The sequence below is a fragment of the Falco cherrug genome, chromosome 3 (assembly GCF_023634085.1).
Source record: "Falco cherrug isolate bFalChe1 chromosome 3, bFalChe1.pri, whole genome shotgun sequence".
Lineage (NCBI taxonomy): Eukaryota > Metazoa > Chordata > Aves > Falconiformes > Falconidae > Falco > Falco cherrug.
In genome coordinates, this window is record NC_073699.1 from 12,559,440 (window position 1) to 12,583,951 (window position 24,512).

Sequence of the window (24,512 nt, forward strand, 5' to 3'; positions counted from 1 at the left end):
AGTGTTCTGTGAAACAACGAGGCTGTTGGAGAAGGATACCAGTTTTGTAATTATTGTAGCCGTTTCCCTTTTTTTCCGTCTTATTTTTCAGATAAAAGATGGGTGGGCGCACAACAGATCTAACAAGAGCAATGTCTAAATCTGTCCCATTCTAGTGAGCCACAAACACTTGCAGAATTATGATTCTAGAAAGGTAAGGGGGGGTGGGGGAGGAAGTACCTACCACATTCAGCCTACATAATGACATAATTTCTATGAGGTTTTTTTCAATTTAAAAAAAAAAAGTCACACTGAAAGCTTGACATCAAAGAGCACGTGCAGAAGCTACTCCTGCTACAGACCCTGCAGCAGCTGTCCGCTGCAGCAGCCCAAAGGAAAAATAAATCATGTCAAACACGTGATAGGCAGGCATCTAAAAATAAAAAAGCCACAAGCCCAAAACCCCTAATTCCAAAAAGGGGCAAATTGGGCAAACAATCCTCTGGAGAAGACAGCTAGTGATGACACTCATTGTGCCGCTCCCTCCTCAGCATGCGACACTATTCTCCCGACGGGACAGTTTTTAGTCAGCACCAACTAGTTCAATAGCTCAGTACATCTCAGGATGATTTTTTGCCATCCTGCCGACTTGAGTAGAAGTCACAAACAGAAGGGCAACGCATCAGCACCCACACAGAAATAAGTCTCTGGGGAAAAAGGACTAGAGAGCCGCCTTCCTTGAGACCTCTACCACGGAACGTCCCTGCTGCACTTTCAGCTCTGTGGAATTAATGCTCTCTCCCATTTCTCAGAGGCTGAGGTTCTCCTCCTCAAGAAATTTATAAATGGAAATATTCTTTGAGTCTGGCTTGAAACACATTATTTGATGTCATAGTACAACTATTAATCTAGCGGCAATCTTCCAGACGGTGCTGCCTGTCGACCTCCACCGTTACCAAAAACGGGAGCATTCATAAAGCACATTTGGCCATCTTCAAACATTCCCAGTCCTGTCCTGCCAGCTAGCATACTGGGAGAACACACACAATTACGTCCAAGAAGACAACAAGATGCAGGGACACTGTTAAATATTAGGGCCATGAGATCACTAATGGAGCCCTGCACTTGATACACGACGCAAGAGCTCCCTCTCCCCGCTTCCTCTCACACCTCAAATGGGACACGTGACCGCATCCGCCATTCCAGTGAGATGCAAGTTCCCTCCTTGCCCTTCACCCCCCTTCACCAGTTTTTGATGATAGGGTTGTCACTGTCACACGAAAATAAACTTGGCCAAGCTTTGGCTCAACTACCTGAATACAGTCCTGAACCACACACAGCCACTCTCCCCCGAGAGCCAGGCTGTGGGCTGAGCTCCCACATGGTACAACGCAATTTTGTTCCCCTCCTCCCAGCCCAGCAAGATCACCCGAACCTCTCTTTTCCTTCACACAAAGGACTCCTGCTCTACACCTCCACCAACAGAAAGGAAGCTGGAGAATAAGTACCCATTAACTTTATAACATCTTTCTTACCAAAGACCAAAAAAAGGCAAAATAAAAACTTCGTGTAGACCACAACTGTTTCTAGTGAAAAATACACACATAAATGCTTTTTAAAAAGCGATCAGATAACCCAAGACAAAGTGCTATGATAGAAAGCGGGATGTTTCTATTTAATACCTGAAAGCACGCTAAAATGGTTCTGAAGAACACAATGAACACAAACCTCCTTCTCCAAAAGCACACAGGGGGCATAAGTCAGACCTAACAAGGATGTCCAAGTAGGGATTTTTTAATTTTTTTTTTAAAAAGGGACTCAACACAGATGCAGTATCTTTTGCACAAAAAGCACGCTAATGCAACAGAGTGAACTTTCATCATCTCTACTAACCCCTAAGAGCTCACATATTATTTTTAAAAAACGTATTAAAAATCAGGACTGTACCTAACAGTATGCCAGGCGCTGAGTAAAGCCTCTGCTTCCTTTAGTACGCTGATCTTGAAGCACAGCAGCTATTTTAAATTTATTGACATGTAAGACTCATGGACATCGGGGGAGGGGCATAAATTATTTGCTCTCTATTCCTCTTCTTTTTCCATCCCTCACTTCCATATAATTTACTGACTCTCAGTTTATTCAGTAGCATATGGGGGAGTGGAGACCCAACAGAAAAGCAGTATTTATTCATTGTGTAAGTCTAGATTAAAAACCATCAGCTGTCAACTTCATATTTAAAATTTAAGTTAAATCAATATACTGCACACCACAGTGCAGACTCATTGCTTATGTCTAAAACAGAGAACACAAAACAACATCAGATTTTCTACTGTCACTCAACTTCTGCAGGAACAATACGTGACTTAGGCACCCTGTGCTCAGTCCCGCACTGCTCAGTTCACCGTACAAGTCAATTCTGTGAATTGTTTATACATCTCATGGCTGTCCACACAGCCCCTAAAAAGCCCCTGCTTTAGAGGCTTCTGTTGTACATTCACAGCAGTGGCTCTGGATGTATGACAAAGACGTCTTTTTCAAAGAGATGTAAAGTTTTAATCTCAACAATGCATTGCAATCAGAATACATCAGGATTTCAATAATTTTGATTATTTAATTCATAACTATAATTTTTCTATCAGAGTTCAATGAGTTGCAAAAGTTAATTTATTTTTCTTTCCCCCTCAGCACTACTTGGAGAACAGTAATTCAGGGATTTTTTTTTCCCCCCCCGTCTGTGCAATCCAGCTTGTTTTACATAATTACTATGCTTTGCAGCTTTCAAGAAATAACTTGAACAAGGATGTCAAAAATACTCAAAAATATAAAGCTAGAGAGAAAACAGGCCATAAAACAAGAAACACAATATTGCCAGATTAATTGGTTTATTTTTATTCCCTTGTAGCTCTGAGAAATTTTCAGTAACAGATCTAGTTGTTTTAAAAGCCAAAGACAACATGATAAATATAACACTGAGTACATGATAGACCTCATTAAGGCGTGTCTAAGACACATTTTAGAACACAGTGAATACACATTCTCTTTGTGTAATTACCTTTCACAACAAAAGTTTAAAAATTGACTTTAAGTAGAACAAACCAGAATTTGAAGTTTGGCATGCCAGAAGCTTTGCATGCAATTTCCTCTAGAATATCTGAATGAAGAGTAGCTTTATAATCTTATCCCTTTTATACAAGACGGGCTTCTAAGAGAAGCCAAGTGATCTGTGTAGCACCAGCATTTCATTTAAATATACTTTCACTCATCTGTAGGGCATACTTCCACTTCAAGCTAAAAGGTAAAGGGTTTACTATTTAATTATTTTGGGGGGTATGTCTCAGCACTCCCAGCATCCGATATATTCAGTATTCCTTCAATTTAAAGCATAATGAAAAATACTCAGAAGAAACAGGACCTCCCACATATTCCTCCCAAGTGTGGAAGACCTGCACCAGAAGTTTACTTCCATCTACTGCACTCCCTAGACAAATTAAAATCCTGATGTTCTTCATAGCAACTACCAGCAAGGATTAAGGTTACAGGTACAGCAGTACGAACAGACATGGGAGTTAATGGACACGTGGTTAGCTCAGCTTGGCTATCACAACCAAAGCAGCAATTCTGTGCCGTTTTGAATTTGTGACCTACTAACTAACAAGTTTTATACTCACTTATTATCACGTCTCTTTGCCATAATCCTCTCAAGGGGTTGAAAGGGAAAGAGCTCTTCATCTTCAGTCGAACAGACAACTGGTTTCCAAATACCAGATACTCATGTTGGGGAAAAAAACCCAAAGCACTGGAAAACTTTCAGTAACATCTCTCATGGCATAAACCATGGCAGGCATTAGATTCCAACCACAAAAGAATTACATTGCTTCCTGAGACCCAAAATTTGTACAAATTGCTTCCAAGCAGCACCACAAATAAGTCAGGACACTGCCAGCTTACTTCTCCAGAAATTTCAACTCATTATCTTGTTATTTCAAGAAGCAGAAGGCCAGCTCATGCCTTACCACAGAGCCTCACCTGTTTTAAATGAAGTAGATCTACAGGTTTTGCATTCCTATTCAGAGCAGGCCTTTCAAAGAAAAGATTGCAGAAGGTTTTGGTGTGTTTTTTGTTTTTTTTTTTTTTTAAATGGGCAACAGAAGCCATACTTACAAAATTCTTACTCTTTAAGCTCTAAACCATGGATTTCAAGTTGTTGTAGAGTCAATAATGCTTCTTTCATCATCATCCTGTTTCAAAATAGCACTGGAAACTTCAACAAGCAGCAGAGGTTTGTCTGCTAAGATCAGTTGTTTACAGCGTAGTCTCTTGGCACATTCTGACTGGAATATTATAGTGTCTGTCATCTTCAGTTATGAGAGTCACCACAGGCCAGTCCTCCTCCGGGTCATTGGGATAAAGTGTGATGAATTCATCAGTACTATACTTATACAGTCGATACACTTGGATGGTATACTGCAGAGCATAAGCAAGGAGAAACATTTCCACCTACATTGGAAAAAAAGCAGAAATGCCACGTGCAAAATTAAACATACCTTTTGTAAGATTTTTCTCATAAAAATACTAAATACCCATCAGAAGCAATTTTTGAAAGAAAAAAGTGAAAAAGCATATACACGAGCATCTCTAGTTCAGTATCTCAATCATATACCTCTAAGATACCATGCCTTCAACATGAAGCTCTTCAGACCCAACAAAAAGAAACTAAACCAGTCCTAAAGAAAAGCTACTTTATACAGAGAATCCCACTTCCCTACTGCCACAAACAGGTAGGAATGACATTCTCTTGTAGCTGTATTCATCCTGTTATGTCACTAAACCAGACAAGAATGGGTTTCAAGCAATGATCCTTTCCCCATTAGGGGGAACTCCAAGCTCTCTAGCCAAAACAAAACCAAAGAAAAAAAAAAAAGACAGAAAGCCTTTACAAAGCCCATTGATATCAGAAGGAATTCAGAGAAAGAACCTAGAAAATCTATCTTGTCTACTGCAGTGGCAAGCCTATCCTCTAAGTAACAATTTACAAAGAATATAAATGAAATAAACCTAGTCAGCACAAAAACAAGCAACATTACTTATTGACTAAACTGGGCAGCAAAAAAGTCATCAGTGAATCATCTAATTAACAGTAAAAGCAACCTGCCTCATCTATACAAGAGTTGTAGGATTTTTAAGCCAATAAACAGAAACAAAATGTAATAATTACAGAAACATGGAAGTAAGTAGCGAATTCAACTGCAGTACCACACTTAACATTCAATGGGATTATTTTTTTTTTTTAAATGGATGTTTCTAAAACCTTTTGGACTATTCAGCTCATTAACTACTATGTTTTGTTTTGGGGCTTTTTTGTAATACGTATACCATTTCTGCAACGTATAAGGCAGTAATTACTATTAGTTTACCAGAATTCACCAAGTATATGTACTACACATGACCTTCTCTGCATAATTTGAGTATTAGCTTTTATTTTTTTAAAAGCTAATAATTAAGAGACTAAACCAAATGTTACCATTAACACAAGGCCATACTACCAAAGAATGCTACCCAAGTGTCAGCTGCCAGACAAAAACTGATGTTTAAGAGGAAGCTTTAGACTCTTACATAAGCAAGCGGTTCTACCATATTTCTCCCAATAAAAGACCAGACATTACACCATTAAATTTAGCCAGACCAACAAAAGCTGGGTGATTTCTTAAATCACTTGAAACCAAAATCTCCAAAACAGGAAAATAACACTCTAAGAATGATCTCTCCTTACTTGTTCGAGGCCTCCACTGTGACCAACATGATTCAAGTGATTATGCATTAACTGACAAGGGTTGCTAGACGTATCTCGTGCAAACAGCAACCACGCGAAGACAGGAACTCTCCTTCCATCTTTATCATCATTGTATAATTTGATGGCAGTGTTAAGCATCAAAAATTTCAGCGCTTCATAGAGACTATACTCTTCCTCTTCATTTTTAAACAATTTATCACAAGCTTCTTGTTTCTCAAAAGGACCCTTAATTTCACTTATACTCTTCCACTATAAAAAAATAAAACATACAACATGTATCAATAGCCATCATCATGCAAGAGCTGCAAAAAGCCACTTGTGAATTGTCAGACGTTCAGCACAGGCACTCGGAATTTAATTTATGAAGGGTTTTGTGTCTTTTTAAAAACAATCAAGAATTTTTCCACAGCTGTAGTCCTATCAAGGTCAAGGTGAGTTAGTCTGATTTCGCTTAAATTAGTCCTTAAGCAAAGCAAAAGAAGAGGATGCTGAAAATGTTGCAAGGTGGCAAAAAAAACATTGTCATGGGACAATAAGCAAGAAGGTAATAAACTTTTGTTTCCTGTATCATAAATCTTCTATCCTTCATATTCTTTACATTTCACTTACTCTGAATGATTATTTCATGTCAGCCCTCAAACTGCTTGAATGCAGCCTTTAAAATATTCTTAAAAGCCTTCAAAAAAAAGAGAATACGCATACACAGTAAGAAAGAAACAACTGAAGAGATTTTAAATAGGTTCCAGAGTTTCATGGGAGGAAGGGGCTAGGTTATATAGTACAAACTAAAGGGGCACAATGACTTTCCTGTTACATTAACCTAGAACAAAAACATATAAACGTTGAATAGAAACTACTCCTTTGAAATTGCTTCTGCATTATTCTGTATTGTTTTTCTTTCTGTGACCTCTTCAAGGTAGCAACGGCATTTATGCATAGCATACATCATTCCTTCAAATAAATACAAGAAATAATAGGGCAAAATGTTACTCTGTTACATTAATTTCTTCACAGAAACCTGTAGCAGTTTTCTGCTCAGCTGGTTAAAAATTAATTCCAGCATCAGGCAAGTGAAAACTGCCACAGGTCTGAACAGGCATTCTTGCCTTGATTTTTCTGCAGCATACATACAGAAAAGTGACTTTCACTAGTGAAAGCATCCTTATGCTAAATTCATCATATCCAAGAGTCTGTCATTTTCCTTCTTTGCAAGTAACCAAGAATAAACAAATACTTTTCCAACCTTTTCCCTTAGAAGTATTAAATATTCTTTAATTTCATCACTTATTTCTCCCATCTTCCTGCCCAGTTTATGTTTCAGCTGCCACTGCTTGATCCAGTCATATTTGCTCAGCAAGTTTTCAGGAAGCTGGAAGTTGAGAGAAGAAAAGGCAGCCTAAGTCAAAAATCTTGACAGGAAAACTCACTAACTTCCAGATTAGTATTTTATTCATATTTTTTTTTAAAAAAAATCATTTCACACCTTAAAGCAATCCCTTATATGAACAGATGTCATAGTAAGATGAACATAACTGGACACAACGAGCTCTTTATAATACTTGCCAGGTAACAGTCAGAATACTGGGCTATTATGAATTCCAGATCTACCTAATACACAAGCACTGGAAAAATTAATCACTCCAAGTAACTCTCACTTTTTTTTTTTTTTAATTAAAATAAGCCAGCAGCACATGACAGTGACTGTGTTTGAAAGTGTCCCTGAACCAACAGAAGAAAAGGTTAAAGATGTGATGACATCCACCAGATAATCTAGAAGTCTTGGTGGAGTGCAAACCACTTTGTCCAGAAGACACAAGCTGTGGGGTTTGTTTTTTTGAGGAAACATAATTACAGCACTACTAGACAGGTTTTCTTATAAAGAAGAAAACAACCTCGGGATTAGTTGATGCATCGTATCATACTGCAGCCTCAGAACTGCCTCTTTTACTACTCACATGCTACACCTGATCAGTTAAGAGCTTTTACACTTCTCTTGAAGGACATGTTGGCAGTTGCATGCCCAGATTTTTACCCTCATTTATTAACCCATTTTACTGCTAGAACTGGAAAAACAACTTTTGTCTCTCAATGAATTAAATATTTGGCTACAGCAACACATAAACTGTCAGCCATTACCAGTCAGTTTTCATTTTATCAGGACTCCAAACCAGTGATATGTTCTCTTTAATTGCAACCAAGTATTTGTCAGATATACACAGACCTTCACACCAGCCTGGCATCCTATGCTAACTGGATATATAGAACTAAATAATCAAAGATTATATACCAATAACTTCCACAACTAGAAATGTGCATGTAAACACTGTTCTAATTAAAGAAAAAAAAAAATCTTCGTTACAAGTTGTACTTGCTAGCTGTCACCACACACATTTCTTTTAACACGCCTTTGCTTTGATGCATTAACAGTTTATCATTTCAATTAGTTCATTTTATAGTTGTACACCTTTTTCAAAAAAATGTTCATTACCATACGACATGTTTTCCTCTGTCAATCCATAGGAAGAAAAACAGGTGAACATCATTAAAAACTGTGAAGAACACCATTTTAAAAAGTTTGCACATTCTTTAAAGGAGCACTAGGAAACTATGTTCTACAGTTTGATAACGTGGAGATGGTTGTCAGCTGGCAGAATTTTTTTTATAAAAAAATTTTTTTTTACAACATGCTGCAGCAGTAAGAAATATTTCAAGCAAAGTCTTTTATCAGTAATTACAAAAACTTATGAACAGAATTTCACTTAATGACAGTGACCACAATAAGAAATTTTAAGATAGCCTCTGAAGTTATACAGACAGACAGTCAGAGCAGTGTGACCTACCTCGACTGATAGCCTACACAGAGTCTGCATCAAACACCCATCATTTACATTTCCAGCAGCAACCTGCACAACCTGAACCTTGCTCCCCACTGGAGTGGGCCACTTTTGTATAGGCAGCTTCTTCCACGTTCACAGATATCACCAAATGGACTTCGTTGACACAAGACCATTTCTGGAATATTCTTCTACTTCTTATGAAGACATGTTGTTTACTTACCTATCAATGCCCCATAAGAACTGTTCTTTCTGTCAGGTTGACGTTGCTCTTAGGCTTACTTTAAGTAACATTTAAGACACAGGTAATACATTCCAAAAAGCCCACAGCATCCAATTTGTTAAACCACTTTCTAGAGAAACCATATATGACACACAAGAATACATACAACAATTTTGAAAAGCTGGGGTTTTTTCCCAAATGTGCTTAAAACAGCTTGTCTATATTTTTTGTTATTACCAGCTGTTTTGTGGGAAACCTTTTACTGCCATATTACATGCAGTAAGAAGAAACCAAGAAAGCAAGACAACAAAAAATATTTTTATAAATATGTTAGAAACAAAAGGAGGGCCAAGGATAATCTGTACTCTATTGGATGCAGGGGGGAATGTTGCCACAAAGGATGAGGAAAAGGCTGAGGTACTTAATGCCGCCTTTGCCTCAGTCTTTAATAGTAAGACCAGTTACCTTCAAGGTACCCACCCCCCTGAGCTGGAAGACAGGGACGAGGAGCAGCAAAGCGAAGTCCCCGCAGTCCAGGAGGAAACTGTTAGTGACCTGCTGCTCCACTTAGACTCACACAAATCTATGGGTCCGGATGGGATCCACCCAAGGGTACTGAGGGAGCTGGTGGAGCTGCTCACCAAGCCGCTCTCCATCATTTATCAACAGTCCTGGATAACCAGGGAGGTCCCAGAAGACTGGGGGTTAGCCAGTGTGATGCCCAACTACAAGAAGGGCAGGAAGGAGGATATGGGGAAGTACAGGCCCGTTAGTCTAACCTTAGTGATGGGGAAGGTTATGGAGCAGGTCATCCTGAGCGCCATCACACAACACATACAGAACAATCAGGGGACTGGGCCCAGCCAGCACTGGTTTATAAAAGGCAGGTCCTGCTCGACAAACCTGATCTACAAGATGACCCATCTAGTGGGTGAGGGAAAGGCTGTGGATGCTGTCTACCTGGACCTTAGTAAAGCCTTTGACATCATCTCCTACAGCATTCTCCTGGAGAAGGAGGCTGCTCATGGTTTAGATGGGTGTACTCTACATTGGACTTGGCCATCCAGCCAGCTTTTACCCAAAGAGTGGTAGTAAACAGTTACAACCTGCTGACGGCTGGTCACAAGTGGTGTTCCCCAGGCTCCGTATCGAGGCCAGTCCTGTTATCAACAACCTGGACAAGGGAACTGAGTGTACCCTCAGTAAGTCTACAGACAACACCAAGTTAGGGAGGAGTGTTATTCTGCTGGAGGGCAGGAAGCTCTGCAGAGGGGTCTGGACAGGCTGGACTGATGGGCCAAGGCCAACTGTATGAGGTTCAGCAAGAAGTGCCGAGTCCTGCACCTGGGTCACATGAATCCCACACAACACCACAGGCTTGGGGAAGAGCAGCTGGAAAGCTCCCTGGGGGAAAAGGCCCTGGACGTGCTGGCTGACAACCAACTGAGCATGAGCCTGGCAGCATGCCCAGATGGCCAAGAAGGTCAACAGCATCCTGGAATGTATCCAAAATAGTTTCACCAGCAGGACAAGGGAAGGGATCATCCCCCTGTACTCGGCACCAGTGAGGCTGCACCTTGAATACTGTGTTCAGTTTTGGCTCCCTCATTTCATGAGGGATGAAGAGATGCCGCAGTGTGTCCAGAGAAGGGCAAGGAGGCTGGAGAAGGGTCTGGAGTAGAAGTCCTATACAGAGTGGTTGAGGGAACCGGGGTTGTTTACTCTGGAGAGGAGAAGACTCAAGGGGGATCTTATTGCTCTCTACAACTACCTGAAAGGAGGTTGTAGACAGGTGGGTGTCAGTCTCTTCTCCCAGATAACAAGTGATAGGATGAGAGCAAATGGCCTCAAGCTGCACCAGGGGAGGTTTAGTTTGGATAGTAGGAAAAAGCTCTGCACTGAAAGAGTGGTTAAGCACTGGAACAGGCTGCCCAGGGAGATGGTGGAATCACCATCGCTGAAGGTGTTTACAAAAATGCATAGATGCGGTGCTTAGGGACATGGTTTAGTGATGGACTTGGCAATCCTGGGTTAATGGTTGGACTTGATGACCTCAAAGGTCTTTTCCAACCTAAATAATTCTACGATTCTAAGACAGACAAGTTATATTACAGTCAGCACTACAGTACCTTTCATACATTATAAACCAGAAATTAAGGAGATCTGGACTCAATTCCAAGTTGAAAGAATCACTCTAATTGAACAACAAAATTGAGCCCGTCACTTTTCAGTTCAAGGGATATTGAGAAGTGAGCATATATAGCATAACAGAGAAAGGAAAACATAAAAATATTCAAATAGGTTAGAATCAACACTCCACTACTGTCAGAAGATCAAACCTTGACACATACCATAGTAAAATCCTCACTCTGCAGCCAGCTTGGTAACTGGGTAGCTTGGCTTAGTGCCTGGAAAAGAGTTGCTCTGAAAGCACAATAGTTATCACCTCGTACTCTCCTTATAGATGCAAACTTCTGTGCAACTGCTTCGTATCCCTAGAAAAACATAACATCCAAACAACATCAAAGCATTAATAAAACATTTTAAGGTCATGCAGTGGTATTGTAAAAGACACTGACATATCAGCATCCAAATGGTAATTGTATTTAAAAAAGAAAAATGGGAGGGGGTAGTTCTAAAGCACTTAAACTACTTCAAAAACTACCCATTTTGGGAGTTCAAATGCTTTTACGTCACAAATTATGCTGTGAAAAAAAACTTCCTTAGTTCTACTGAATAACAAACAAGAAACCAAAGAAATCAAGTAGATAACTGGTTGTGGTATTTACTTGATGACAGAGCACAATTATCATTGAAATGTGTGTAGCTAACTCAGTTTCAAAAAAATCTAAACATATAAACATGCACACACAAGAATATAAATCTAAAAATATATCATGCTTACAAGAAGTTTCAGCAACAGTTCACACTATTTACCCAATACATAGCATGTCTAGTTTCTGCCTCAGGGAAAATTTGAGTTCACACTGAGGTTTCCTGACACATGCCTCAGCACATCTGTCCCCTCCCTGCTGTTCCCATACCTACACTTTTAGCAGAGCAGCAATGTTGAATTGTAACTCCTGAAGCTCAGCACACCTCTTCAACTAAGCTAGCAAGACCCAGTGCCTGTGCATCTGTATTTCTCTTACTAACCTCTTGAAGGTGACACACATATCTTCTGATTTATGGAAAGTATTTTTTTAAATTTACTCATACATACCACTAAATTTTTAAGTTGTATTGAAAAAAAACCAAACCCAAAACCAAAAACTGAAAAAGCCCAACCAACCTTATACTTTACTTTCTGCCATTCTAGCTCAAGATTAATATAATAAAACTAGTCCAAAACCTACAAAAAATAAGAATTCAGGAAGAATTTAAGAAAAACTGAGCCTATTCATTAAAGCTCCCCATCTTAAAAACCATGCAATTCACCAGCTTCAGTTATTTGCCTTCTGCTACCAAGTATGGTTATCCGTTCTTTCATTTCAACAACCCCCAAAATTACCATTTTATGGCAATAAACCATATTTAAAACTTCAATTGAAAACTGCACTGAAGAATAGTATTAATCAAAAGGCTACACTATCAACAAGCAGCCTTACTAAAAAACACATTTTGAACGAGTACAAAACAAAACCATCTTTCAGTTGTCAGCCACTTCTAAGACCAGACACTGGAAACCACTGCTATTGCATTTCCTCTTTTAAAGAGTGTTCCCATAGGAAATCACCCACTAAACATACAAATGAAAACAAAAAGCCCAACAAAATTCAACAAACACAGAACTGATACCTTTCTCATCCTTTTTGCTACTGGTGTATTTCCTCTCCATTCTTTGCTGCAATACTCCATGACATCCATTTCAGGTGCAACACTTAGTTTATATTCTGTTAAAATAGAATATGTAACATTATACGGAGAAGGTGAAACAGAACAACATAGAAAAAGCATTGAATTGTTAAATACACTCTATCACTTTAAAATAACATTGGTGCCAAAGGAGACTGGCAGCACAACCTACAGCTACTAAGTAATTATTAGTATCAGAGGGGGGGCGGGACGGAAAAAGCTTGCTCTGAAAATGACAAGTGAAGACAAGTAATTACGTAATCCAACAAAATCGACATCCTCTTTTCTGCACAATATTAATTGGCAAAGAGTAGGAATTAGTATTCTTCGTTTTCTTAGCAATCAGAAAAATATCTGACAAGTTTCTCTTCTTTCAGCAGCCAGACTATAAAGGATAAAGATGACTGATCTTTCCGAGTAAGTCAGAAACCATAACAGAAAGAAGAATTACAGTTTTCTGTTGGAATCCCAACAGCCTTTGTTTCAAATCTGATAGCACTAAAGTTATCAAGGGATCCCAGCAACAGATGCCACTATAATGACTATAGATCAGTATAAATCAGCGTAAGTCTTGTAACAGGCTACACGACTGTTTTTCCAAAGGATTTGCGTTCTCTTGTAAAGCAACTATAGAAACATGGGGGAAAAAAATCTATTAAGAGCAACCAGTTTTACATAAGATCTATCTTTTCATGAATTAACCTGCATAATGTACTCCGTCATGATAAGTAACTTCTATTGTACAGACACATCTGTGCGCAAAGATCCTTGGAAACGAGGGTGTCAAATCATCACAAACTAGTGCTACAATGAATTGTGATACTGTATTTGAAATGTCACACAAAGTTCTAATGTACCTGAAGAGCTTGTCTCACTACGCAATATCTTTTCTCGCTCTATTTCTTCTGCGTCGCGATACATGTCCTCCTCACTGCAATAAAAACCAACACATACTTCATGGAACAGCACAAATCTTACAGTAATTCCCCAGTTTACAACCACAGGCAAGTACTTAAGAAGTACTTAAGACTTTTTCCAATTATGTTTTAAGTCGATTTCCTTTCCATCTTACACATTTTCATAAAACAACATGAGTTCTCAGGGAAAAAAAAAGTTTAAAAAACCTCTCAGCTGTTCCCCTCCCTTATCTATGACACTTATGTTGGTAACAAATAACTGCCTCTATTTCTCTTCTGCTGGTTGTACGAAGACTACAGAACTAAGGTCCCTTTGTATTTGTAAATTTTACAGGATAAATTTGCAAAAGGCACAAGCCAAAATGCCTATTTGCTGAGCATATGGATGCTACAACCTAAGCACGCAACTAAGAACACATGATTCACCACCAGCTTTGTATCTACGCTCCGCTGGAGCTGAGCAACCTGCCTAATAGATGAGCAGAATGCACCACGGAGTATCATGATGAAAAGTAGCCAGCTATCTGCAGCGGGTTTGAATGTTACAAAGGAAACAAAATTCTAAGCATGATCCAAACTGCAGCCTACAGGCCAACTGAAATCCAGACACACATTTCTTCCTTGAATGATACAGGCTTTTTGGTCAAGGTACAGTCTTAAGAGTCAAATGTCTCCATCTGAACCTGTATACAGACATTCTGACATCAAGTTATAACCATGAAGGAGGAAATGATGGCCCAGAAGGATACTGTTTCTATGTATAGCCTAGCATTATCAAGAAGAGATCTCAAAGGTAGGGTGTGAACATTACCATTGGGAATAGAGGTTCATACAGCGTCCAAGAAACAGGCAATAAATTGCACATTCCTTTAAATATGACTCTGGGTGGCATTTGTCATACAAATACATCTAGCAAATAAACTTAAAAAAAAATCAATTTCACAGCTAAAATACTTCAAAAAAACCCCATATATCACCAAACTTACTCATAAATCATTTAGGCTTACCACTAAAGAGGTTCCATCGACTTTTTTTTATTCTTATTATTTTTTGTTTGTATTTTGCAGAAAGTACATGTGCAGAAAAAAACTGTACTATTAGCAGCCCAAACCACAGCATGCTTGCAAAAGACCAGAAAGAAATTAAGGCAGTGACCCTGCCCCATCTTACGCTACTCGGAGAGGACAAGCAGTTAGGAAGACCGAGAAAAAGTTTAATGCAGCCAGCTGGTAATTAAACTTGAAAAAATACACTGGTAACTGTGGTACACTGGTCTTTGTTATTTCTTTTTCTTTATATCCAAACCAGCTTACCTAAAAAAAGTAACATTTCTAACCCATTTGCATGTATTTCCCTTAAGAACAACAAAAAAATAAATTTAAAGACAAATATATAGCTGTAAACTGTCACCTACTGTGCAGTCATATGAAACTACTGTTCAGTTTTACTCAGATTTCAAACCTTTAACCTTCCAACTAGGTTTCCCAGGTGCTCAAATAGCTGCTTGAAATCTGATTCATAACAATATTACATAAATATTAATGAAAAGAGAAACAATAGATCCAGTAGATATTAAACATACTATTCCATAAGGAGTACTATCTGCTGAGAAGAAAAATCATAGAAATAATTACCTAAAGTCCTTATCCTTGTCACAGTGTGGCACTGGACAAACCCTAATTTCCATGCATAATCTTACTTCTTAACAGAGATTAAGGTCCATTAAGGTTTGCGAAGAACTTCAAGAATACTTAACCTTGAAAATACTGTGGAAAACAAAAAATCCAAACAACTTGGTATCCAACAGCAGTGATCTCTAGCCTAGCCTATCTATAACCAAAGTATTTAAAACAAAACAACAAATTCCCCCTATGAGCATGAACAAACCCGTTTCTACAAGGGATCCCACGGGAGGTGGCAGGGCAGGGGGAAGCCTTTCTTTGGGATACATCCTCAAATACATTTAGGTTACAATGCACAAAGAGAGAAAGTTCTCAGCTTAGTAAACTAGTGAAGTCACTCAAAAAAAGAAGTGTTCCTTCCACAGATATTACCCCCTCTTCTTTCTAGGAGTTGATGAAATAGGACCCATAGATTCAGAACCTGAGAGATTAACCACCATTGTAAACAAAGTACTGCAATTTAACAGAGTTGTTTTGAAATCAAGGTAGCTAAAAGATGCAATCTATGCGCACAGTCACTCAGTTCAGAGTTGAAAGCAGATCTTAACATTGTTCTAGCATAGAAACTGTTAAGTAAATTTGCGGAAACAAGAATGTGGAAACTAAAGCCTTTCCCTACTAACCTTCACATTAATGTCTAACCATAGAGTGAAAACAACAGGTGGAAAAACAATTAAATGAAAACATGCATTTACAAAAGAAAAAAAGTGTATAGTGTTGTGTGTAAACATTTAAATTGCTGAACTAGTAAATCAGATTCTGCTGAATCAAAGATACCAAGACCAAAAAAAAACCCCAGGTCAGGTTTTACTTAGGGTATCCTGGGCTTTGCAATTTTAAAAACAACAAAAAAAAAAAACCCACACCACCAAAAAAAATAAACCCCAACAAGTTAAGATGACAGCAAGCAAAACTAAGCTGGAGAGAAAGGAAAGGATTTGGGGCAAAATATAAACAGTTTTATACTAATAAATTTGCAGGACTAGAACTCCCAGTACTGAGGATATCATACAAAAGCCAAACCAATGCTTAAAGTCTTCCATTTATTTTCACGAAGAGATGAATATTTAATTTTTTTTACGTCAGATTAAACCCATTACTATTAATAATTCATCTAAAGACATATTAGGTCAACTAGAATTAGTACGCCACATAGCAATTAATTTAAAAATCCAGAAGGACAGAGATCCTTACGTACCACACTTTTGCCAACATACAGAATACATGTCATACATATTTATATGAATCTGTGTATTAATGATAAATGTGTTAATATTAAAATCCCCTCATATTAGGTTATGCTCAAATCACAGAGTAATTTAAGCACGAAATAAGAATTTAAAAGCATCCTTGAAAACATGTACTTATTTTAGTGACTTTTCCACTAAGTCAGCACTTCTTGTAGATTTTTGGATGTTGTCTAAAACAGTTCACTGGCTACCTATAGAAAGAGGATTAATTAGGAATCACTTTCTTCTCTTACTTTATTAATGAATTCTTCAACAATATAAAGTCACTCTTAATGTGCATTAATTTACTTTTCAGAAGTCTGGAATATTTTTTTTAAAAAAACATTCATATTTATTTCTTCCTCCAAACATTCTTGTAAAGACTTCTACTGCCAAACAGGAACCACACAACTGAATTTTTACTTCAGCTTATAGCACAAGCTTTACAGAAAACAAACAAAAAGCTTAAACATTAGGATTAAAAAAAGCCTTCCATGATTGTCAGCACTGCAGCTAACAAAGCATTCACACTGTTAAAACCAAGCTAGCAGAAGACTATCTGCCTTCAACTCTTACTTTCCCATGCTCTGCACGCTACCCTTAAGAGCTTCATGTCACATCAGTTATTCCCTTCGATAGCGAAAGACCACCACTATTAAACTATAATAATAATAATTTATCTAAAGGGTGAAGGTGGCCTTCAAAGTTTAAGATTTGACATTTAGACCTACTTCACTAAAACACTAACATATATGAAATTTTGCCAAGAAATTCACCTTCATGAACTGAATGTACGCCTCCCTTTCTACAGAAAAGCTGTTAATATATTTTTAAAAAAACAAATCCTTGCCTGTCTTCAGATGACTCCACTGCTGAACAATTACTAGACACAGGCAGATACAGTTCACACTTTCTAGATGCATCCTGATCTGTCAGAAGTGATTTAATCATATCTGTCTTCTCAGGTCTCCCAGTACTTCTGTATACGTCGTCTTTTCTTATTTCCGATGTAGATTGCTCTTTCTGGTCAGCAGCTGCATTTGCTGAGCCAAGTTCGTCAGAAGGAGCCACAACTTCCATTTCATGCTTCACCAAGCGTATGGCAACACTCTCTTTTTTCTGTGCCTGTTCTGCACCCGCAGAAAGGCTGGCTGGTTCCGTCATCCACACTTGAAAGTTATCCTGACTTTGAAGAATGGAAGAAACACATGAAGAGTACCTCTCAGGGAAGAGCAAAAGCACATGGTTTTAAGAAAACGACAGTATTTTAATAGTTATGTTATATTCTGAGGATTCAGAGGGCGCTTAACTTATTCAAAAGCAGGAACAACATCCAGAAGTTTGGTAAGGTAACACAACACCCAAGCTATTTTCAAACTGATCTCCTCGGCAAGCCAGTTTCATTTCTTACTCAGGCTAATCTGTGCCAGTTCCTCAAACGCAACCCACGCTAAAGTCAGTGCCCGACCGAACACTTGCTCTTCTCAAGGGGCAGTACCGCTCAGAGCCCCGAGGATTAACGGATAGCCCAATAAAACAAATTTCAGTCCAGCAAGAGGATTTTTACAAACTCACCACGTGCTCCCTGAGACCTCCCATTGCAGCAGGATTATTGCTTAACGCAAACAATTCTGATCTTTGGTTTCTTTGAATATGATTTATTTAGTTAAGATGGGACTTTCTACAATCCGTTCTAGCAAGTTCTCCGAAAACTTAGAATGCACCCGTACAGTAAATTTTCAGTGATAATTTACCTTAAATTGATACATAACCCTCTCAAAAAATTATGGGTTGCTTTGCAGTGGCCACATTCACGGTCTAGACGATTCTTACCATTGCTGCCCAGGCCGGTCACCCCAAAACTGACAGCATTAATAACTAGAGTTATACACCCTAAAATAACTTAATAACGCTATACGCCTACACACGTACAACGCGTTTCTAGCTCCAGGTTAACGCCTCCCACCTGCCACACGCCCTCCTTTCCCAGATGTCACTGTCCCTTCGCCACCGAGCCCTGCCGCGCACCACCCGTCCGTGGGACGGGGCCCGGGACGAGAGCCGCGCACCTCGCCCCGACCGCTCCCAGCGCCGCTCCCCCGGGACGGCGCGGCCCAGGCTCTGCGCAGCACAGGGCCGGCGCTGCCCCCCCGCCGGGCCGCCCAGGCCTCACCTGCCCGGCGCCCCGCGTCCTACCCGGCACCGCTGGCCGCCGCCCGCCGCAGCCGCTCCCCGCCGAGCGCAGGGGGCCGCCCCCGCTCCAGCCGCCCGCTGGCCGGGGCTGTATGGGGCAGGCGGCGGGCCGCCCCCCGCCGCGCCCCCCGCCGCCCGCCGCCGGCCGCTCATGGCGCGGGGCCGAGGCCGCCGGTCAACCGCGCGGGCCCTGCCGAGCGCCCGCCCGCAGGCTCGCGCCGGGACCGGCTACCGGGGCCGACCGCACGGGCCCCGCGCGCCCATGGCCGCGGACCCGCCGCGAGCGAGAACGCGCCCGCCCCTTACGCGGCTCCGCAGCCGCTTCCGCGTCGCCGGCCGCCGGCATCTTCCGCCCGGGCGTCATCACGCCGGAAGCAGCGCTCGGACGCGCCCGCGCTTCCTTCCGCCCGGCGGCCGCCCGGCGGTGAGCGCCGGGGCGCGGGGGCGGGGCTGGCCTCCGGTGCAGGCGCGTGAGCGAAGACAGCGAGACCCGCCCGTCGCTGCGGCTGCGGGCGGCTCCGGGAGGGGGAGGCGTCCCCGGGGCGTGGCGGGCCGGGGCGTCCCCGGGGCGGGGGGGGCGTGGCGTCCCCGGGGCGGGGGGGGGCGTGGCGTCCCCGGGGCGGGGGGGGCGTGGCGTCCCCCGGGCGGGGGGGGGGCGTGGCGTCCCCGCCGCAGCTGCGGGGAGCGGGGCCGTCCCGGGGGCAGCCGCGGGGAGCGGAGCCGTGGCGCTCGCGGAGGGGCCGCTGGGCTGTGCTCGCCCCGCGCGGCGGCGGGGCTTCGGTGGGGTGCGTTGTGCTCCGGGGGTCGCGTCTGGTTTGGCGCGTGCTGCGGTGGCGTGCGGTAGGGCGGCGGGCCTCCCGGAGCGCGGCCGGTGCTTGGGATCCACGTGGCATAAAAGGGTTTCAATGAAAGCCCCCAAACGCGGAGACGACAGCGTTCTCGTCAATATAGGAACGGGGGGAAGCAGAGTTGCTTTTCGGTAGAGATGCTCCGTACAAAAACACTCGTGGGGAAGCCCCGTGCTCTCAGGATGCATGGATATATGGGACAGCCATCGTGCGGCGCTTCTCAGGGGCTGGAAGTCTTCCAGGAGCAAAAAATCACAAAAGACGTCAGCAAATTCTGATGCACCTTTATTACAGGATAGAAGCATACATAGAGAGTAAATTATAAACCTTTTCAAAATGACATGCTACTCAGGGTGAAGCATACCCAGTACTATTAAAAATGTAATATTGAGGACAGTAAAAAGTAGGAAAGCTGTGTTGTAGAAAGAAGTCCACTGATCTCCGAGCGTTTTGGAGAGTGTTCACTTGAAATTGGGCCTGAAAATGGAAGAAAAAGTAGTCTTCGTACCAGAATTCTACTCATAAGAATACACTTTCTCTAAGTAATACGAGTGATGTGAAGACTGGTGGAAAACAACTTGCAAATATGCTGATAGTAAAGGAATGTGAATTAATATGATTTTTTTAAAATCCATTTATTAGGGAGAACATTTTAAAGGTGGGGGTCTGGTAGTAAAACCTATAAAAGGGTCAAATGGCAATGGTAAGTAATTTGCAACATCGTGAAACTTTTAAGTCGCTTAAAATTGATGGACATTTTTGTATACAAGTTTTTTCTGTTTCTTTATTCTTGAGACGGAAGGAAGTATCATCACAAATGTTTGAAAAAAAGCATTACCTTAATTTTTCTTAATCACTGCTTTTCTTGTGGATTAAATCTTTGTTGGATTGCTCTTGACAATGACACCTCCTTTGAAAAAAATCTTTGTTTGAACAACTGTTTGACCAAGAGGATTGTTTCAAAATGCATCCTTGTTTCACATCGGCCACTTAGAACTACTCGGGCTCAAACACCTAGTCCACTTAAAATATACCCAACTGTTTCCTGTGTTCCTATAATTAAAATAATTTAGATTGATTAGCATTTAGGAATCTTTGCAGTTGCCTGCTTTTTAAGATTAGGTTTTTTATTTGTTTACTTGTTTGTTGCCCACCTTTAAATGTAGGTGAAGTTGCAACCCAGATCTAATTCTTCATGATGAGCAAAATTATGAGTATTACAAAAAGATGCTGTAAAATACATGAACCGTACCTGAGTTCTGAAATGAAATTTGAAAATTCTGTGCTTGCTCTATTTGGAACTGCTTCCTTGTAACAAAGTTCCTAAACAGGAAATTATATTTCCTTTCTCAAAAATTATTAAATGAAAACCATTCTATGATGTTGTGCTGCTTTACAGTAATGCTTGCCATGTGAACATGAAAAAATGGGTGTAATCTTTTTTTTATTTGGTATCTGTCTGCTTACAGATGGGGCTTATGTCAATCACATGACTAATTTTTTTTTCTCTTCATCACAAAAAGACCAAACCTAAATACTCATTTTTTTTGCCTGATTTTTCCTGATAAAACTTTGTGTTTACATTAACTGAAAAAAAAATATTCCAAGTGTCATTGGCTGAATAAATAAATTCAACAGGATACTCCACACTCTTTGCCCAATGCTCCCTCCACAAGAAAAACTGGAAAAAGTTCATAATCTTCAAATTGGATATATCGCATAGTTGAATTGATAAAGATGATTCAAGGGAATATTAATCAGTTCAGCCTTTATATAAACTCCTTTTAAAAATGAGGGTTTTCTCTGCCTCCTTTAAACAATATATTGCAAGCATATGTGAAATCTATTTTTTTTTAGCAAGGGGTATTTTGGGGTTTACTGTATATATAGTAGGCATACCAGATATATGGTATCTGGAAATAATGGAAAGTTCCTTGACACGTTTCGCAAGATCAAGTGTGGCAAAAGAGTTGTGTATTAGTCATTGCTTTCCAGGTTGCAGATACTCAAAGAATATTTTCAGCTTGCAAATAAAAACCAGTGTCTTAGGGGCTGAATGCACTAGCTGTCAAAGAGCCTGTAACAACAGTAAATGATTTAATGATAAGGAAGAAGAAACAGGTATAATGACAGTGCAATAAGAATTTATACAGATATGTCTAGAGTACTGTAGATGAAACAAAGCAAACCACCTTTTTTTTTTTTTTTGTACAAGTGCTATCAAGTTCAAAAGACAAAAGGACTTGAGTATAAAGTCCTGAAGTTTGCTTTCAAAAGACTATGGAAATGATGAACTGTTGTTTTCTCAGATGATCTGTTTTTAAACAAACAGATGCCTCACAACAGACAGACCCCTTTTGTTATTTGTATATTCAGTTCTATATTCTAATAGGTATGTTTAATTTAAAAAATTAGTCTCATTTGCTCAAAGTATGTAACATTTCTGAGCAGCAGATATACATAAAATATTAAGTGTGTTACATAAAACAACGCAGTGTTTATGGGTTTTTTTGTACACAGCTGCTTCCAGTATTTTGCATTGACATTCAAGACATTCAAGACTAGTCATAATTACTTTAATTTAGAGCTTGGGCCATAGGTGGTCACCCATATCCATTGACAATGCTGTATTTTCCAACAGAGGACAATTGGCCTTTGCAAAGTCTTCAGGGCAGAGGTAGCATCTTGCTTTTATAGATAATAGATATATGTGCATGGATTACAAAAATACTGAAATTACAGATGCTAAGAAGGAGGTCCACAGGATTCTGTTGAATTTCGGAAGTTAGTTTGAGAGAACAACATTGACATACTCAGAAAAAAAGTCAACTGTATATTAAGGTCAAGCTAGATAGATGTACCTATACAGAAAAAAATGGAGCAGCTGTTTACTTTTGTTGAAGATATCAAAATACTCGTTTCACTTTAAGAGTTTGTTGGGGTTTTTTTCTTGAGAATGGGGTTTAAGCAGAATTTAGACGTGTAAACCCAAGATCTTTGTATTACTCCCCAAGCACCTAAAACTTGTATTTTCAAACTTCCATCTGCAAAATTGGCAGATAATTAATTATCACTGAAGTCTACAGTAAAAACCCAAAGCCATGCCTGTTGTCCTGTATGTGATCTATTAATAGCTCAGATTGTTTCACTTAGAAATCGAATTCTCCTGTTGCCATGATTTCCAATGGGAAGGCTGTATAGCTCCTATAGAGGTGAGATTCAACCTCCTAGCTGAAAACAAAATTGAGATTTCAGTTCTCAGCTCCAAGGTACCAAGGTCAACCCCAAATCGTGTGAACATGAATGAAGAAGATCAGTGAGCACTACTGTTAGTATAATGCAATTCTGTGTTATATGAATAACTCATAGTTTAGCAAGAACATGTCTATGGGATGCTGATTCAATCTGGAATGAGTTCCACAGGGTTTACTTACTGCTGGAAGTTGGCCATACCCTTTTCTAAGTCTAAAGTACAATTCTTCAATTTTGCCATTACGGGTAAAAGCATATATCCCGAAATAGATTAAAAAAAAAAAACAAAACACCACACAAAAAAAAAATCCCACATAAAAACAACAGCAAAAAATCAATTGGTAGATACCAAAACTGAAGAAAATATTGCCTAATATACTTTTGCCCAAAATGCTTGTAATTCTCTAATTTTTTCCTATTTTCAGGCTGAGATGCTGAAAGGATTGCAAAGCACACAGTGAAGCAGCAGCAGCACATGGTATTTTGGGATTCTGACTTCCTCAGCTCAGGAGAGTTAAGGATCTTTGCAAGGCAAACCTTTCCACCTGCAAGACTCTAAAGGAGTTACATGGAATGACAAAATGCATCAGTGTTCATTGCATACAGCTTTGTATGGGAAACCAGACCTTGATTACTGACTGACATACATATTATTCTCTTCTAAAAAGACTTTATTAGTAGTGTCTGTGAGGAGGAGGTGGAGTGTTTAGGATTGCTTGGAATGTTTGGTCTTTTTAATGTAAGTTTACAAATAAGAACTTTCTATGCATAGTTTCATTTGGATTAATTTTTTAATCATTTTATCTGAAGCAGCTTTACCATGCTTTTAAAAATTCATGAAAACAGACAACAAAGACATTTGGTGTAATACAAGAGATCATATTTTGCAGGTCTGAAATATTTTTGTACTTGGTACTTTATGGTAAGGGATGCTAGCAACTGAGGTCTTGCTACAAAAAGAACCCATCAGACACCCTGAAAAAATACTGTGTTTTTACCTGATTTTATGCATGTTGGTGCTTGCCAGCAGTTGTCATCTTCTTTGCTAAACTAATTACAGTGCACTAACTTGAAAATTACTCCAAAGTTTTCAGAAGTACAATTAGAAACCTTTCTGTGATCAGTTCTGCTTGTGACTATAGGGGAATACCATTCAGAAGAAAATAGATGGGGAAACCCAGCAGTAGAAGTCAAATGGGCAATACAAAATCCGTGACATACTTCTGTAATTACATGTTACTTGTGTGGGGTTTTGGCCTCTTCTTAATTCTTTTTTTTTTCCCCATGTTGGAGTTTTTGAAGAAGTAGTCTTAGAAATACTGTCTCCTACCTTGTACATGAAGACAGGTATATATACATGCTGCTTTCCGCTTTCACAGTTTTCGGTTTTATATTTTATTAAGTGAGCTCTAAACTGGCATGCTGCTGTCTGTCAAGCAAAAAGGCAGTTCCCGCACGCTGTGATCCTTTTCTAAATGACTGAGAAAAATATGTAGGTTGTGGCTTTGGTGCAGTGGGTGTTTTTTTTCAGTCCCCTCAACAGAAAATGGAGCATGTGTGAATCAAATCAATATAACCTGTACAAACTGTCACTATTTTTCATGATGCACCAGTCTAAACAATTAAAATAACAAGCCTTCACAAAAAGAAAAGTCACCTTTAAAAACCTGCTTCATGGTTTTTCTGAACAAGCTTAGTTTGCACATTTG

At 40.0% G+C, this 24,512-nt stretch overlaps 2 protein-coding genes across 6 annotated transcripts in view; both read right to left on the reverse strand.

The window, feature by feature from the left end:
- Window positions 1–2,844: 2,844 nt before the first annotated feature.
- Window positions 2,845–19,208, reverse strand: OTULIN (OTU deubiquitinase with linear linkage specificity). Of its 5 annotated transcripts, none has more exons than XM_055704767.1 (8): window positions 19,010–19,208; window positions 17,361–17,696; window positions 13,540–13,613; window positions 12,626–12,720; window positions 11,179–11,322; window positions 7,014–7,139; window positions 5,750–6,019; window positions 2,845–4,476 (listed from the first exon to the last, which is right to left on the reverse strand). In XM_055704767.1, exons 2-8 carry the CDS (start codon window positions 17,672–17,674, stop codon window positions 4,282–4,284), a joined length of 1,218 nt encoding a protein of 405 aa, XP_055560742.1. In that variant the 5' UTR covers window positions 17,675–17,696; window positions 19,010–19,208; the 3' UTR covers window positions 2,845–4,281. The 5 variants fall into 5 exon arrangements, with proteins under 5 accessions (XP_055560742.1, XP_055560741.1, XP_055560738.1 ...); XM_055704766.1 differs by having other exon boundaries at window positions 17,361–17,692; window positions 19,010–19,100; XM_055704763.1 differs by lacking the exon at window positions 19,010–19,208 and adding an exon at window positions 18,684–19,003.
- Window positions 19,209–19,517: 309 nt separating this feature from the next.
- The window catches only part of OTULINL (OTU deubiquitinase with linear linkage specificity like), a 51,188-nt gene continuing 46,193 nt past the window's right edge, over window positions 19,518–24,512 (reverse strand). The window contains exon 8 of the mRNA XM_055704438.1: window positions 19,518–20,028. Within this exon, the coding sequence (XP_055560413.1) occupies window positions 19,900–20,028 (129 nt within the window). The 3' untranslated portion in view covers window positions 19,518–19,899. The remainder of the gene's footprint in view (window positions 20,029–24,512) is intronic.

Excerpts from the sequence above, each read along its gene's own strand:
- OTULIN (XM_055704763.1), bottom strand. The coding sequence starts at position 18,856 with ATGAGCGGCCGGCGGCGGGCGGCGGGGGGCGCGGCGGGGGGCGGCCCG. Across the intron at positions 13,614-17,360 it reads GTGGAGTCATCTGAAGACAG|TGAGGAGGACATGTATCGCG; the intron begins GCAAGGATTTGT and ends TTTTTATTGCAG. Across the intron at positions 7,140-11,178 it reads AGAGTGAGGATTTTACTATG|CTTCCTGAAAACTTGCTGAG; the intron begins GTATGTGTCAAG and ends CTCAACTTCCAG.